At 41.2% G+C, this 16,476-nt stretch overlaps 1 protein-coding gene across 2 annotated transcripts; it reads right to left on the reverse strand.

The window, feature by feature from the left end:
• Nucleotides 1–2,963: 2,963 nt before the first annotated feature.
• Nucleotides 2,964–16,302, reverse strand: LOC114001292 (opsin-VA-like). 2 transcript variants are annotated; one of them, XM_027746334.2, is made up of 6 exons: nt 15,942–16,302; nt 14,226–14,436; nt 13,509–13,626; nt 9,699–9,938; nt 8,417–8,584; nt 6,010–6,027 (listed from the first exon to the last, which is right to left on the reverse strand). In XM_027746334.2, the coding sequence occupies exons 1-6, from the start codon at nt 16,300–16,302 to the stop codon at nt 6,010–6,012; spliced, it is 1,116 nt and encodes a 371-aa protein (XP_027602135.2). The 2 variants fall into 2 exon arrangements, with proteins under 2 accessions (XP_027602134.2, XP_027602135.2); XM_027746333.2 differs by having other exon boundaries at nt 2,964–8,584.
• Nucleotides 16,303–16,476: the final 174 nt, after the last annotated feature.

The following is a 16,476-nucleotide window of genomic DNA, read 5'->3' on the forward strand; positions in this document are numbered from 1 at the left end:
TCAGTAAGAGAAAAGGGTTTCATACTGTTGGACAGGAGCATTCATTTGGAAAATTGCTGGGGATGGCAGGAGGACAACTTCTTAAGTCTGAAGTGAGCTTGGTGAGAGAACTGAAGTCCAAACTGAGCTTGGTGACTGTAGAATTATAGTCAGAGCTGTAATCTGCAATATCCTGGAAGAGGAGAGGAATGGAGGGGGAGAAGTTTGTGATGAAAACATTTAATCTGCTCAGAGTAGACATCTTGACCTTCATTCTGGTATTAATGAGCTGGTCTGCTGGAGTTCTCAGCATTGCAGGAGCAGCCAGAACAGTCTGTTCTTCTACTGATGTGACAGGTATTTATTAATTACCTGTCAATATGCTGGCAGAGAGAAGTAATTAAGATTTTCTGTTGAAAGAAAAGAATGGGTTTCAAAAAATATTTGCAGTTCTGTCATGTCCTCAGAATTTCTCTGAGCTTGTAACTCTTGCAGTGGCTCACAGAATTTCAGCTGAACGAGCACAGAGTGAGCTGCAGCTGAGGTGTGGGGTGGGCACCTGCAATCAGTGGGTTAGTCCTCACAGGGAGGCAGCAGCTAAATTGCACAGATCACTGAGCATGATCTCCACAGAGTTCCAACCTTGTCACTGTGCATCCGATCCTCTCTGGGCCTTTGTTTTTATTGATAATTAGCCAGTAATCCCATCACTGACATCACAGGGGCCCTTCTCCTGCACTGCTGCTCCAGAGCAAGTAGGAGCTCAGATGCTCAGGGATCAAGATTTGCCGGGGTAGTGTGGGAAACAGACTTGTTCAACTGAAGCAGTTCATACCCTGGAGACACACTGTCAGGATGCTTTGCCTATTGTGTGCCTGGTGCAGCAAAATGTGAACAACTTACCCACCTTCTGGACTTTCATCATATGTGGAACAGGAGCTGTTTGCAGCTTTTAACCTCTAACAGCACAACTTTAGCTTTTCACTACGCGTGGTCTGTGTGGACACCTGATGGCTGAGAGAGATTTCATCTGTAAGGATTTGTCCCTTGCTGTTCATTCCATGCCAGGCCTGCACATGCAAGTGCTGCACACTTTGTACTTGAAGAAGAAGGGAGGTCGCAGTCCTAGTGACCACCAGAATGGCACAGAGGCAACACTGACACATTTGTAACCAGGTATCTCTATCAAGTATTTATACAGTGATTGCTTTCCTGACACAAAAGTGAGTGTTAAATTTTCTGGTCCAGGCAGAGACAGGACTTGGGCAGTACTATTCCCATAAGCAATGTTCATTTTGCCCCTCTGCCTTAGTCACATCTGTGCCCTGGAGCAGCATCTATGTTTGTACCAGACTTCTATGCTGGTTTTATAATTTTCATTTTTTTTTCTCCTCCAGCAGAGTTCATTGGTGTTTCTCCTGAATGACACTGACTTTTATTCCATCTGAAAATACCTATTTAGCATTTTTTGGTTATTAGTATTGCAAGTACTGACATTAGGAACCGAAGCGATACATATATTGAAATAGATTTGCACTGGAGTTCTACAAGCCTTTCTGCTTCTCCATCAGTGTGATTCAAGGGACATGGCCTACATCTGTACTCAATCAAACAGGGCTGCATTGGCCAATATAATCTAATTGTTTGACATTTTTATAGCAATTCATTGAGACTAAAGAGAGATGACTACATTAATATCATGATGCAGCAAGATAATAGTTGAGCTAAAACCAGTGTGCCAAATTGCTGAAAGGCTCTTAAATTCTCTTACAGATTTTTAAATATTTGTGACAGAGAAAAGGAAAGAGACTTCAATATAAATGTAATAAAGAGAAAGAATAGTACAATCTATAACACAAAGTATTATAATAAAGAACATTATCATAAATTTTCTAGGAATCTTCTCTTCACCAATCATTTATAATTATATTTCTCAATAATTGAGATGAGAATTATTGTTAATGTTCATGACTCTGTTTTCTTGGATAATCATTTTCACTGAGGTCATAATTAAACAGAAGAGGTTTTAGACAATGAATATTCATATTATTCCTCTAGTTATACTGTGAGCAAACTTGTCTGCCCTGGGTATATCTGGAGGAACACTCAGACTGGAATAGTGGTAGAGGAATGTTATGGAGACTCTGAACACACTTGTCTAAGACCTACTTAGGCTTAGACAAGTCACCTCATTGCACTATCAAAACCTGTCCTTTGCAAGTGCATTTGTTGGGAGAAAACGTCTCCTCTGAGTGATTTTGAAAGCTATTTTTATTTTTTTCCCATGTCAAAATCCACTTAGGTTTTTTTGTTTTGTTTTGTTTTTTTTCTTGAGAATATACAGCTTTGAGAACAGATTTGTTTGTTTTTCCACAAGAAAGCACTGGCACAAGTGTAAATGCAGAGCATCTCTGGTGTACCACTGCAGAAGACTTTGGAGCCTGGAGATGGTGATTCCATGCTGAAACATCTGAGGTTTCCAGCATCACAAGGGTCCTAAGATTGCTATTACCTTTTCCATAATTTCTGGTTTTCACTCAGTGACTCATTTAGCCAGGCTTGAGCATTAGTGCCTTTTTCACCATTATCCCAAAGGAAGAAGCATGACCTCACAACACAACGGTAGCTCTTATGACAAGCATAATTTATATATATATATATATATATATATATATATATATATATATAAAGCTATTTCCACTACCAACAAGTAAATTGATGAAGGAATGCTGACATTTTTAAGCAAAACCACAGAGCAATTATCCCCCAGTGTCATGGGAGGTTTATAGGAAAGGCAGGTACTTTGTCCAGGTTGTGTCATTAAAATGCAACAAATGTTCCCAAAGCAGAGGAATAGTGCAGTGTTACATTGCTAGTTTTGCAAACTAGAGGCAATGCTTTTTTTTAAAGGAATGTGATTTCTAGATGTATTCTTGGTGGCAAAACAAAAATTCAAGGACACAAGATACTGTTTATTAGTTCACAATAAGTGTGTACAAGTTGACTTTGGCAGCATTCACACCTTTTAGTCATGAAATCTTGAGGTCTTAAAACCATCCATTGCCTAAATTACTTTTTGTAGATGGTAAAATGTTCATGTTTATACCGCATAATGCAAGAGGTGTCTCTTCAGTCACTGTGCACAACTCCCAAGAAAAAAAAGCCCACTCCCCCACCCATTTTTTTGCTTGCAGATCTAAAGATTTTTTATTGTGTTACATTGAAAGACTTTAACAATCAGCTCTTGGGAACCCTGTAGCACTTCGTGCCCAGGCTGATACTGCTCGGTTGGCCCACTATGACAATGTGTTTACACATTTTAAAATGTACTCTCTGACCTACAGGCAGAATAGGAAGGTATCCCCCTCCTCCTGAAAAGCATTACTGAAGACATTTTAACATGAAAACATCTCATGATTCTATTATTCCTTGTTTGTATCAAAGATGAGAACCTCTCACAGAGACAGGAACTCTTACAGACGCAGACTGTTAATGCTGGAGAATTGATCAACATTTACAAAAACCCATTTGTTTTTATGTGCAGAAAGTAAATACCTTCTTCAAGAAAATGCCTTTGCCCACAGTTATGGGGGTTCTCATATTAATAAACCAAATGAAATTAGCCCTTAACAGAAAACACTTCTGTGAGGGCCTGAAAAACATCAGTGTTATGGTCAGTGACAAATATTGCTGGAACCTTGTGTTTTATGAGAATGATTTGTTAATTGTTCAATGCAGCTGTTGCTCGATGGAAAGAAAACATTTGTAATGCCTCTGTGGTCCTATTAAGACTAATTAATTCCTTTTCCAAATGAAATCAAGACTAATTAGACTCTAATATTAATTTCCTATTTGTCCTGAGCTGCTAATTTTCATATCACCCTGTTGCAGCCTATATTTGCATATCTGTGCTTGGGGATGTCCGTATTTGTCTGACAGGGTGGCAAGATGATATAAGACAACCATAAACATAATTATTAAAGTTGCCAGAGGGGCTGGTGCGAAAGGAGAATGATTCCAATCTCAACAGTGGCAGTCAGGCCTTGAACTCCATGTGGAACTAGACATGAGCTGGTTCTCCAGAAAACTTCAAGAGAGCTTCACACTGGGAACAAAGGTTTAGATGATGAACCCTTGTGTGCCACTGAGGTACTGCTCAAGTGATTTTCAGTATATTTAACTGAATTATGAACTTCTCTGTTGAAATAAGTTATTGATACGTTCATGCTGGCCCCACTGCTCCTGGCAGACTGAAGGAATGCTGCTTATCCTTATTTCTCTCATATGCAGTTTCTCTTCCTTCTCTGCTTCCTTCCCTGAACAATGCAAAGGTGGTTCTCTCTGGGAAGCTGATGAGCTCCCTGCACCCTCCCCAGCCATCACCTTATATCTGACACTCTTCAAAGTGAGTGGCACCATGTTCTCCTTCTATGGCTCAGATTATACTCTCTTCTCTCAGGCTTTCATGTGTTTCACCCTGAGAAATTGCTTCCCAACAAATGTCTATTTACACCTGTAAACCTGGTTGTCCAGATTATGTTTTCCACTTGTTTTTGTGGTACTGCTTATAGCCCTCATCCTAACATCCTGCACTGCATCTCGCACTATTAAACACTGATTTCCTTATGATAATGCTCCTTGGCAAGTCACTCAGGACATGAAACTTCCTCCTTATCTCACCATCCTCTAAAGTTCAATCCACCCTTTCCTGCATAACCTGTGCAAGTGCCTCCACTCCTGTGGATTCCTTCTACTACCCTCACTAACAGCATGCTAATCCAGCTTTCTACTGCTAAGGTATCTCCAGCCTTCCCAGTCCTGTGTTTCAGCCAGTCTCTCTTCCTGAATGTTTCACAATGATTTTCAAAGCTGTGTGTCCAGAGCTGTAAGTCTGACCATCTCTTCTGTGATTGGCACTGCTGCTACTATTTCTTCCTCTCACAATCCTGTTTTGTCAAGGGTAAAACTGTCTCCTCTGACATGGGGAACCATCTTCGTTTCACCTTGGCACAAATATTTTGTCCATGTCCAAAATTAATATTATTCCTTCTAATCTCATTTTTTCCTCTGGCCACTACTACTATGTTGCCTTATCTCATGAAACCATACCCTCTGTTTTATTTCAGCCACATACCTTTGATGTCCACAATACCTGTTGCAGTGCACGGAGAAGTTCACAAGCAAGAGTCTCCATGTTTTTGTTCTAACTAATCCTCATTTGTTGTTATTCTTGTCACTGAGTGCAAGTGTTACCATCTTTAACACAAATTTAATTTGTTTTTTCATAATTATCTATCGTCTTCTTCAGTGCTATTTTGGATATGTAGAATGCTTCTCTAAATCTTTGACTGTGAAGTCTGTGAACACTTTTTGTCTTCTGTATAAATACTGCTGTTACACCTTTAATTAATGGTCTGCATAACAGCAGAACAGTTGAATGCAAACAGTGAGAAAGTGGTTAAAATTCCCTTTAACTAAAAAAACTAACACCTCAACAAAGAATTCTCTGTGAGAAAAGTAGTGCCAGTGCTTTATCGACATCCAGAGAACAGGAACAATTTGAAGCCTCTAATACTGCACAGGAAAATAGTTTTGGGTTTTCTTCCATGTTTTCCTTTTATCTTCCAATTTTAATAACCAGACAGCTCAGAAAATGCTGCTGTTTCTAAATAAGTTTTTCTAAATATTTTTCTAAAAGTCAGTCCCTGAAGGTTATCTCGAAACTATTTCTCATGAAAATAAAGGCATATGACAATTAGTTTTGTCCAGGAAACAAAATCCTGTTAGAACTTTCATCTCTGCAGGAGCCCAGGTGTCTGTGAGGGGAGTGCTGGATGGGCATGGGAGACCCCTGGACCTGAGAGAAAAATCTTGCCTTGTCTTTCTAGCTGTTGCCTATGACCGGGCAAAAGGAAGCAGGGCTTAGAGTCACGACTTTTCGGTTTCTTCTGTACGCTCTCTCCCTCTCAGAATTCCTGGTTTGTTCCTTTTGTGCTGTAGTTCTCCCTTTCCCTTATAAAAAAGCCAAAGCTATTTGTCTGCCCTGTGGGGGAATGTGAGCAGTGCCCTGAGGGTCCTCTATCAATCCCCTGCCCTATAGTGTTTGAGAGCAGTAATTCATGTCTGGTGTCAGTGTCCCCCTGCCCTGCTCGGCAGTGATGTGACCCCCAGCTCACCCTGCACTGGCTGCTGCTGCATTTAATGGGAGGGGACCCACTTGTGTTAGTTGGAGACAGTGTCTTTGACTGTCTTTACAAACCGGTGTCCTCAATTAATTTACAGATGCAAAGCAGGTTTTCCTTGGTGAAATGTTCTACAAGTACCACTTCATCCTGAGTGACCCTCACTGAGGATGACACAGCCAGTAATCAGACAGGGAATCTCATGGTAATTTGCTATTTTCTATGGCTTTCTGTGCATTTTTACATTGTGTTTTTTCACTGCCATTACTTAAGTTTTGTTGCCTTATTTGGTACTACAGAGCTGTACTTTACATATCTTAACCTTCTCAGGAGATAAAGTAATTCTGGTGCTTTTAATTAAACACTAGCACTTCTGCCAATTCTTCATGATTTAATATATCCAATACCATTAACATGTGATTAACCTAGGTCAACATATCCTTGAAAGAGAAAATCTGAGTCTTAAATGCAAGAATTTTTACTTTCAAATCATATCTGACTGTTTTAACAGACTAATGAGCACAAAAAGGTGCATGCAATAATAACTGAACACCTTACCCTTCCTGTCCCATAGTATTTCCAAAACATTTAAAAGAGGCATGTTCACTTTTCTGCTCTAGATGCCACAGGATTAATGGTAAAGAATGTGGCTGTCAGAATAAGGATCAACGTTTGGCTTTAAGATTGAGCCCTGCCAAAATGACACTGTAAAAGACAGTCACCTAATGAAATTTTGTGAGATGAAGGCCATAGAGTCTTTTGCAGTGAGTTCTCACATGTGCAGGTCATGATTTTATTTGTGGAGTAACTCACCTCTTTTGGATCTTACCATTCTGAAATCAGGGCATTCGAATCTGAACATTCTTCTACTCAGAACATAGAAAAAGGATCAAATTCAAAATAAATTTGAGTCCAGGAGGAATTAAGAGGAAGATCACAATGTATAAAAATTGCTCATTAAAAATTATGTGTTTAAAATGTTAGTTGTCTGTGTCTTGCAACTAAATTTCTCTAAAAAAGGGAATTGTCAAGTTTCTTCACCTCCAGGGTGAAGGGTGCTGAGGGTGAAACAGGCAGAGCTGCCCTTTGGGAGAGGAGGCACGGTGGGGAGCTGGGTAAAGGGAATAAGAGCAGGGCCAAAGAAATTGCCCCCACAGAGGGTAAAGGGAAAGCACTACAGAAATACATTTCCTGCAGGGATCACATTTTACCTATAGAGGATCTTTCAACAGAAAGATCTTATTGAATAATTCTTACGTCTTTGATGAAACAAAAAACATCAGCAGTAACCTAAGCAGGTACCTACTGTAACATGTTTGTCTTGGATGTCAGATACACTCTTCCCTGAATAATTCTGATTTTGTTGAAGTAAAACTGAACCATGGATGATTCATTCCATATCCCGTTTCTATTGTAAGGCCTGTACAGCACAGATTTACTGTAGCTTCTCTATACCACTACGGAGTAACATTTGTTTCAATTGGTATTGTATTAATATCTTCTCTAGAAATAATGGTTTTCCATACTAAAGTATATAAATATAGTCAGCCATTGCCTTTTCTTCTAAAATGCATTCAATAAAGGTAGATTTTATATAGGATTAAAAATCTGATATGCCAGTTCTTAGCAACATTTCATACAATGATCCCAAAGGCTGTTTAACACAGAAGTCTGTCTTTATTACACTTGTAGCCTAGTTTGGCTTTGCATGTGCAAGTGACGTTCCACTAAAGCCAAGTATATTGCTGCACAGCACTGTGTGAATTAATCTGAGATGGAAAGATGGCAATTTCCATTCTTCTTCACTGTTTACAGAAAGTGTACTTATGTTGTACTCCTTGTTTCCAAAAGCAGAGGAGTCAATAATTTGTGCCAGGATCAATAACTCGATTAAAAGGAATTAAAGGACGGGAGAGGCAGAGACACAACTGCTCCTCACAGGAGAACAGCAGTGTGGTGCCACTGCCTGCTGTGGACTGGAAAGGGGAACACAGAGGAGGAAGGAGGAAGGGACTCACCTTCTGGGTGGGCGTTTGCACCTGCAGAGCCAGGAAGCTCCTCTGTGCACGAAGGAGCTGGAACCTCCGGTGCCCACAGGAGTATAATGTCCCCAGTGACAACACATTTTTATAGTAGATGACTGTAACGCTGAAATACACTGTAGCACTGCATTAACGATCCCATCTCCCACTCTACATGGGACGAATTCTGTTTCCTGAAGATGCCAACTGAGCAAAGGATTGGCAATTTCCATGTTCATCTCCAATTTTCCTTTCAGAAGCGGTGCTACGAACTGCCATGGTGGACATCTCACTGCCTCCCCTGTCCTGGGTTAGCACTGCTCTCTCTGAAGTTGGGTTCACGTTGGACTCTGCAATTCCTGTGGCATTGCACCTGAACATTTGAATCAGACACTTCCTGAACTAGGAAGGTGAAAAAACAGGAGATCAATCAAAACACATGAGAAATTTTAAAACAGTTCTATAAATTAGTCTGTGTGTTAGCTAAAACTCTTAGAAATTCTCTCATGAATCAGTTGGGAATATAAAGAAATAACGCTATAAAATATATTTGCCCAAGATACCATGAAGAACTCTAAACCTGAGAACTAATGATGTTCTCAAAAGACCCAAACTATTTCCCTCTTCTGATTGTAACTAACCACACCTAATGGACAGAACTGGTCATTTCTCCAGACTCAAGAGTTGCTTTCATACACTAAATCCCAGCAATTCAAAGGTGGTCTGTCTGTTGTTTGCATCCACACGCAGGGGAAGAGCAGCATCTGCCCCGCACTGGGAGACCAGGGTGCCATCCGCAGCATGAGAGACAAGCAATAGCTGTCTGACTGAATAATTAAATGTATTCACCAGTTCCTATTCAGCAGTCACTTAACTATTTTTCTTCTTTTCGCTTACATGCTTATACTCTGCTTGATGGCACCACTCTCAGTAGCTTCATTGCCTGCAGAAATCTGTGCATGTTTGTTATCGTGCTTGTTACCACTCTGAGCACACAGCACTGCAGCCCAGCCCCACGGCAGTTCCTTTTCTCTGCATCTGCATCTGATCCTCTGCCCTCATTCCAGAGAAGAAAGCTCCCTGTCCATGGGCACATGTAATGCTTCTACCCCGCTGCACATACAACCACAAATGCAACATTTCCCCGAAACAAATTTCAAGCTTTGAAAACTTCCACCCCGCCTCAAAATCAACTTCTTGGTGTTGCATTCCTGAAGAATTATTGAAATACACTGGGACAGTCTTAGAACAGAATTTTCATACAGAAAACCAACTGATGTTCACTAAGGGCTGATTTTCCTTTATAATATCTAAACCTAATAATTATTAACACATATTTTAATAATGCACAGAGGCTTATGCTATCTTATGGCAGGCAGATTATTTTTTTTTGTTCTAAATGTTGGATGTTGTAATGCTTGTTAACTAACACATAGGCAGGCAGAAATAGTTCACTATAAAGCAAGATAAAATAGCAAAATATGAGTGTTAAAGACACTTTCAGAGCATACAGTACCTGTTTGTTCATAAAGACATAAATAATTGGATTATAAACAGTAGCTGTTTTGGAAAAGAAAGCTGGGATTGCTGCCAGACAAGGATCCAGCTCGATGGAGGGGTCTGCAGTGATGAGGATGGAAAAGGCGGCGTATGGCATCCAGCAGATCAGAAAGGCAATGATCATAACCACCACCATTCTGGTCACTTGTCTTTCAGGTCTCCTGGTAGTTCTGAGCCTGCCTTGCATTTCTGACACCTTTAAAGAAGAGATAAAAGATTCTAAAAAACAAAGAACAAGGCCTCCAACAGTGACTTTAGTGAGCGGGGCAGTGACCTGCCATGCTGGGACGACAGACCTGCGCTTCCCAAATGTGGCAGCACAGGAAGAGGCTGTTACTGACCACAGGGTGTCAAAGTCCCTGCTCAGGGACAGGAATTACCCTATACTGGCAGTACTAAACTTTCCTCTGCTTAAGTATCGTTTTATTTTTATTGTCAAAGTGAAAAAGAAGGACATCACAGTGAGTCATGAGCAGATAGTGAGCTGGATACCAGCACTTTCTAGTCCATGTAGCCTTTGCAGACAAGTAGGTGACTGATATGGGTGTTACAGACAGCACTGCTCAGGCTGTGCAACCCCCTCACCCTGGGGGATGGCCACACCAGGGGAGTCTGTCTGGCTCAGTGGTGCTTTATGGCCTTCACAGAACAGCCTCTATGATCTAATGACACCAGAATTAAAGGGGGATTGGGGCATTTAGTAGGAATGCTCTCCCTCTTCCCCTCATTGATCATGCAAGCAGCCTGGGCAGAGATGTTGATACAGTGATTATGTGATGTCAAGTAACGTCTTTATGGGAAACATCTTTGTTTTGTTTCTGATGACTTAGTGAAACAAGGCACTGTTATGTTAGTTTACATGGGAAGTAACCAATGATAACTGTGTATGGATCTAGAAGACACTGATGCCAGGTCTTAAAATAATATGTGCCAATAAAGTAAGATTTTTTTGGGCATAATATGGCCTTTTAGCTTCCTGCAGTAATGTTAGATCTCTATGGAGACATTTCCCCTAATAACCATTGAACTGCACTCAGAGAATTCAACATATTTAGTACTTTTAGAGGTATAGAAGCACCTCCTGGGGAGGGGGGTGCCCTCATCTCTGTAGAAAATTGCAATTAATGTTGGTTTTTTAGGTCGTTGTTACATAACATATATATAATATATATACATATGTATTATGTTTAATAATAATGATAATAATAATAATAATAATGAATTGTTACGATAGGTACAAGTTCTTAGGCATCAGTGAAGGCTGTGTTAGTACTGAGCAAACCTAAGATATGCCCTGTCACTATATGACATTTCTACAGCATTTTTTCATATATGCTGTACCTACATAGAGAGCAGCCCAGCCTCCCTTTCAGCAGAAGTACAATCACCTGGGGAAGGAACACAATCTCCCCGATTGCACTTTTAGCTGTTTCATCTTTCTCTGTCAGCCTGGCCTTTTTCTCATCTATGGCTTTTCCTTTCTGTCTAAAAACTGATAAGGAATCACGTACTGGTGCTTTATCTTCCAAACAAAGGCATACTGCCAAAACAACTTACCTCTGTGCTAAACTGTTAATTTGATCTTTTCCTGAAAATTAATTTCTTTCATCAACTTTGCAGTTGCAGTGAAAGCCACTATTGGCTCTGTAAAGCTGGTGTCACCGGGACTGAGAGACTGGCAGACTTCACTAAGACAGAACTGTGCCACTCAGGACCAAGTCTGCATTGTGGCAACCATGGGACACGACTGCCAAAATCTGGGAAAGGGGATGGTTGGGAACACCAAGACACCAGTTCTGGTGCCTGGGCCTCTCTCTGTTCACTGTAGTCAGATTTTTGAAAACGAGTTTAGCTGTGAGATATGGCCATATGGTAATTCATTATAGATTTACAGATTATGTTGCAGGGATTGGCTTTTCAGAGCCAAAGGCCAGGACTTGCATAAGCCAGATGGTCACAACTACATCACCTGTGATGTGGCCCCCTGAGGGCACCCTTGTTCCCTGGCTGTGCCATCCACCAGGTCACTGAGCTGCGAGGGAAGCGTGAAACACACAACTTACCCAGAAGTGTGATTTTTAAATAATACTGCTATTCTTTCTGGACAGCAGAGAGAGGAATGAGAAAGACAGCCCAGTGAGATCACACCAGAGTGGCTCCAGGCCATGCTGGCACACACTATGTGGTACTGACCAGTCTTCCAGAAGACATCATGACCTGACTCAAATGGCAAAATGGGCCGTTCATGACGTTTGCTGTGATTGATGGTGCCTCCCTTGCTCCTCATCTCACCTGCTTTGTTTTTCACTTGCAGACTTTTAAGAGGCAGGAAATGGTCCTTTCTGTGCACCTCCTAAAGCATCTGATTAACAGATCAGCCACTGCTCTAGCAGTCCCATGACAGCACTAGATGCAAGTGGTCTCACTGTCCTTCACACCCCCTCTGTTGGGGTAATGTCCCAGGCAACCTCATGGGTTCCCCTCCCAGGAACATCCTCCTGGAGGTGGCCCTGTGTCCCCCCTGGGTCCTCAGGGGCAGCCCTGTGTCCCCAGCAGGAGTAGGAGCTTGAGGTGGCTGCTCTGGGCTGTCCCTCTTCCCCCACATTGAGCTGGCCCCCTGTGCTCCCCCTTCATCCCATTTCCTCTCCAGGTAGGGCAGGACAGGTGAAATAAAATACTAATAGAAATTCTGGATATTCAGAATAACAGAACCATAGTTTTATAAATTCTCTTAGGAGAGCCTGAGTCCTCAGCAATGATTTTCTTCAGGCATCTCCACATCCTGCTCTTCAGGGCCCCACTCCCTGGCAGGCACCAGCTGTCCCCCCTGCCATCCACATCCCACCTGTTTTGTTTAATTCTGAAATCAACCTCTCCCAGCCATTCAGCCTTCTCTCCCCTGAAAGAATCCGTGAGGAAACCAAGAAAAATCCTTTCAGAAGAATCAAAGTGTCACCCAAAGTTCCCTTCTGTTTCATTTTACTTAGAAAGAACAACATTCAAAATAAATACAATTTGACTATCCCAAATACTTTCAAAACATCAGTAAACTGAAGAAATTCACTGAATTTATTACTGAAGCAATAAGGCAAGGCAGCTTTGCAGTAAATAGAAATATTAATATTGTCCTAAAATACTGTCCCAAAATCCAATTCCAGATAGGAATTTTCCTATTCTATTGTCTTCTTTTTCACTTTTTGCAGCTTCTTCTTTGAATCAGGTGAACACAACCATTAAATAAAATTCAAAACCATTTCTCAAGCCTTTAAAATATTTCTGAACAATCTATTATTTTATCTACTAAACAGCACTGCATTATTTACAAAATGCTACATCTCACTGCATATAATTGTTAAAAGCCAGTAGCCAGCACTCTTAAAATTTACAACTGAGTCATTTTAAGCTACATTCTGATTTGCCTGGTTTGAGTCTTAAGAAATGTCACTGAATTGAAGTACAATTGTGAATAAACCAACACTGGGTAATTCAGTTTCTTTATTTATGAGGCAGACATTCTTTCATTTGTATGATGTTTGACTAATAGATGACTAATAAGTGATGCAAACTGCACACTTTGAAAAACCACTTCTAACCATGGCATGTATTTCTGTTTGTAGGGATAATTATTTAACAATAACTGAGTGTGTTTGCTGACTGCAACTCCGATCTGCTTATGTCTGATCTTTATAGAAAGTCAAACTTAAAAATTCCAAACATTTGCGTACATGAACATTTTAAAAGTTTACTTATAAGTGCTTCTTCTTACCTTTTTTAGCTTCCGCACCAGTTTTCCGTAGGATACCAAAATCACTAATAAAGGCACTATAAAACAGGTGGTGAAGAACACAATAACGTATGCATGGTCAGCATAAGTTCCTGAGTACCTGTATAAAATACAAAATACATTGTGTATGTATTACTAATATGTGGTGTTACTATTTTCTTGAAGTAGTAATTTTGCTCTTCAAAACTGCCTCTAATATTTTTGTCAACTGCTTTTATTCCAAGTACCCCTTTGCAACTCTAGCTGCATCACCAGATGGAGCCCTGGGCCATTTCCCTGCCCCAAGCTAGGACAGGATCCTGTGGCCACAGGTCAGTCCCACAGAACTGTGGGGTCCATCAGGTGGGAAGGGACATGTAGTCCAATCTGCTGCTCCAAGTGGAGCCAGCTATGGGGTCAGACCAGCTTGCTCAGGGCTTTGTCCGCTCTTCTGAAAAAATCTGTCTCTTTGTCCATCTTTGACTCCTGACAAAAAGCACAAGGTATAGGGTGGTTATTTCCATTAGAGCTGGAAGCTCCTCCCTTTAGAAATTTTTGTTTTAAAAGCCGTTCACGGAAAATTTTTCTCGGTTTTATCACAACTTTCTTTGCATCCGTTTTTTGCAGAGATGTTTAAACCTTTCCTTTAAATTCCTGCCCCCGAGGCCTCCTCAGCTGCAAGCTTCATTTCTTTACCACACCGTGCGAGAGTGGCCTTACCAGTTAAGCTCACAAGTGGTTCCAATCTTACTGGTGGTGTAACTGCTCCAGCCCATCGTTGGTGGAATGGTCCAAATGAAGGAAAAGGCCCACACACAGACAATCCCTAGGGCTGCATGTCTCCCCTCCAGGCGCAGGTTTCCCAAGGGGCGGCAGATCGCGATGTACCGCTCGAAGGCCAACAGAGCCAGAGACCAGAGAGCAACAATGCCTGCAACGAGAAAACAGCACCAAAAGTTGAGCAGATTCACTGAAGTGCCAACATCATCCCAAATGACAGAATCACAGACTTGCTTGGGTAGAAAGGCGTCTCTGGGGGTCACCATCCCCTCTCCTCACTCAAGCATGGTCCATGTACTGGGTGGTGCAGGACCAAGTCCAGCTGGGTTCTGAATATCTCCAGAGATGGAGATTCCACAACCACTCTGGGTAGCTGGTTTCAGTGTCTGACCCCCCACCACATTAGACACCTTTTCTATTGACTCAAGTTATGAAAGGATGTGCAACTTATGTGCTTTATTTGAATATTAACTAAGAGCATAAGAATTTCATATTTGTGTAGTTTGTCAGTCTACAGTATAACGGCTACAAAACCAAGCAGCTAATTGGGCCAGTCAAGTGACTGTGACTTTCATTTTTCATTTGGTTCTACTCTGAAAAGCTGCAAATTATGTGTACCATCCAAATGAACCAATTAAGATACATCTTCAAAAGGCTATCTTTGCAAAAAATGTCATATTTCAGACTGTCATAAAACTCAAACCTACAGAGAGCTGCCCACAACATCAAATTATCAGTTTATTAGGCACATATCAGCTAGTTGGCCACCACAATCTTGAAATAGCCTCATCTTTCTCCACAGGACATGGCTTACGTGCCACAAACTGATTTGGTAACACTGTCCCTCACTGACATTCCCTCTGTGTAGATCCAACAGGTGGAGAACAGCTTTGGGGCTCCTTTTCAGGCTGAGGATCAACACTGAGTGGGATTTAGGGCAGTGAGGAGCATTACTGGCTGTCTTTATGCAGCTTCAGAAACAGGGGCAGGAGGCAGGAACGAGTGTCTGTCTCAAGTAAGTAGATGTCCCACTTTAAACTTATTTCCCATTTATTCTGCAGAGCTGTATTTACACAGGGAACTACATGGTGATGACCCTTTTAGAGTACTTCTAATACTTTTTTGTAGTTAGTGAACAAAGGAGTGAAAAATAAATCACAAAAAGCTGTAGGTGTGCAGAGTGGCTGTTACAGGTGTGTCTCTGCTCCTCAGAACCACTACAGGGTAGGGAATATAAGAGGTTTCTGTGCCCTGAGATTTTCCACAGTTTATGGACAGCCACTGACTCTTTTTGTCTCTCTCTTATTCACCCATATATGCACACACCTAAATACAATTATTGAAAATAGTTATGCATAGGGATTTTTTTTCCTGAAATTGTTTTACTACAAACCCCACAACACTCTTATTCTATTGGCAAGCTTTTCTGCATTATATGAAACACATTCAATGATCAGTATACATGGGACAGGCCAGGTATACGACAGAGAGAGAGAGAGGTTTTTCACTTGCACATGTGTTCCAGTACAGACTATCTGGGGAAAGCACCACTGAATTCAAAGGCATGCAAAGGCAGTGACTTGGGGAGCTGCAGGAAAATACATCGAAGTAAGTTGGAGGAAAAGAACATACAACTACAAACACAACCAAGCTTACCAAAAAATGTGACAGCAAATCCTTCCAGTACACAAGCCCAGTATCCCATATAAAAATAACCTTTTAGATTTGTTAGAAAGCTGATGGTGCCACCAGTCAGTGAGACCAGGAAATCAGCCACAGACAAATTGACTACAACATAATTGACAGGTTGCCTCAATTGCTTGAACTTAAAAGTTACCAGGATTACAGCCAGGTTCTCAGCAAGCGACAGGGAGGTCACCACCAACATTATTGCTGCCAGAAGCCTGAAGTGCCAGGGCTGGATGGAGTCCAAGGGACGACGGAAGGGATCCCAGCTGGCAGGACCAGAGGAACTGGGCAAGAGTGACTCATTTTCAAATGCTCTAAATGCATCCATTTTTTTCTCCCAGTAGCAAAAATAATATTATATTATAATGTATTATATGTAAATAATATTCAGGATTAAAAGGAGAAGTTTGCTGTGTCCAACAGAAGTGTGAACAAACTCTCCCTGCTTCTGCTTTCCAGCAATAGTCCAGGAAAAAAAGTTTTCGTTGGAAGAAAGTTTAGT

This window comes from Pipra filicauda, unplaced genomic scaffold (genome assembly GCF_003945595.2).
Source record: "Pipra filicauda isolate LSUMZ 115617 unplaced genomic scaffold, ASM394559v2 scaffold150_size2825430_pilon, whole genome shotgun sequence".
Lineage (NCBI taxonomy): Eukaryota > Metazoa > Chordata > Aves > Passeriformes > Pipridae > Pipra > Pipra filicauda.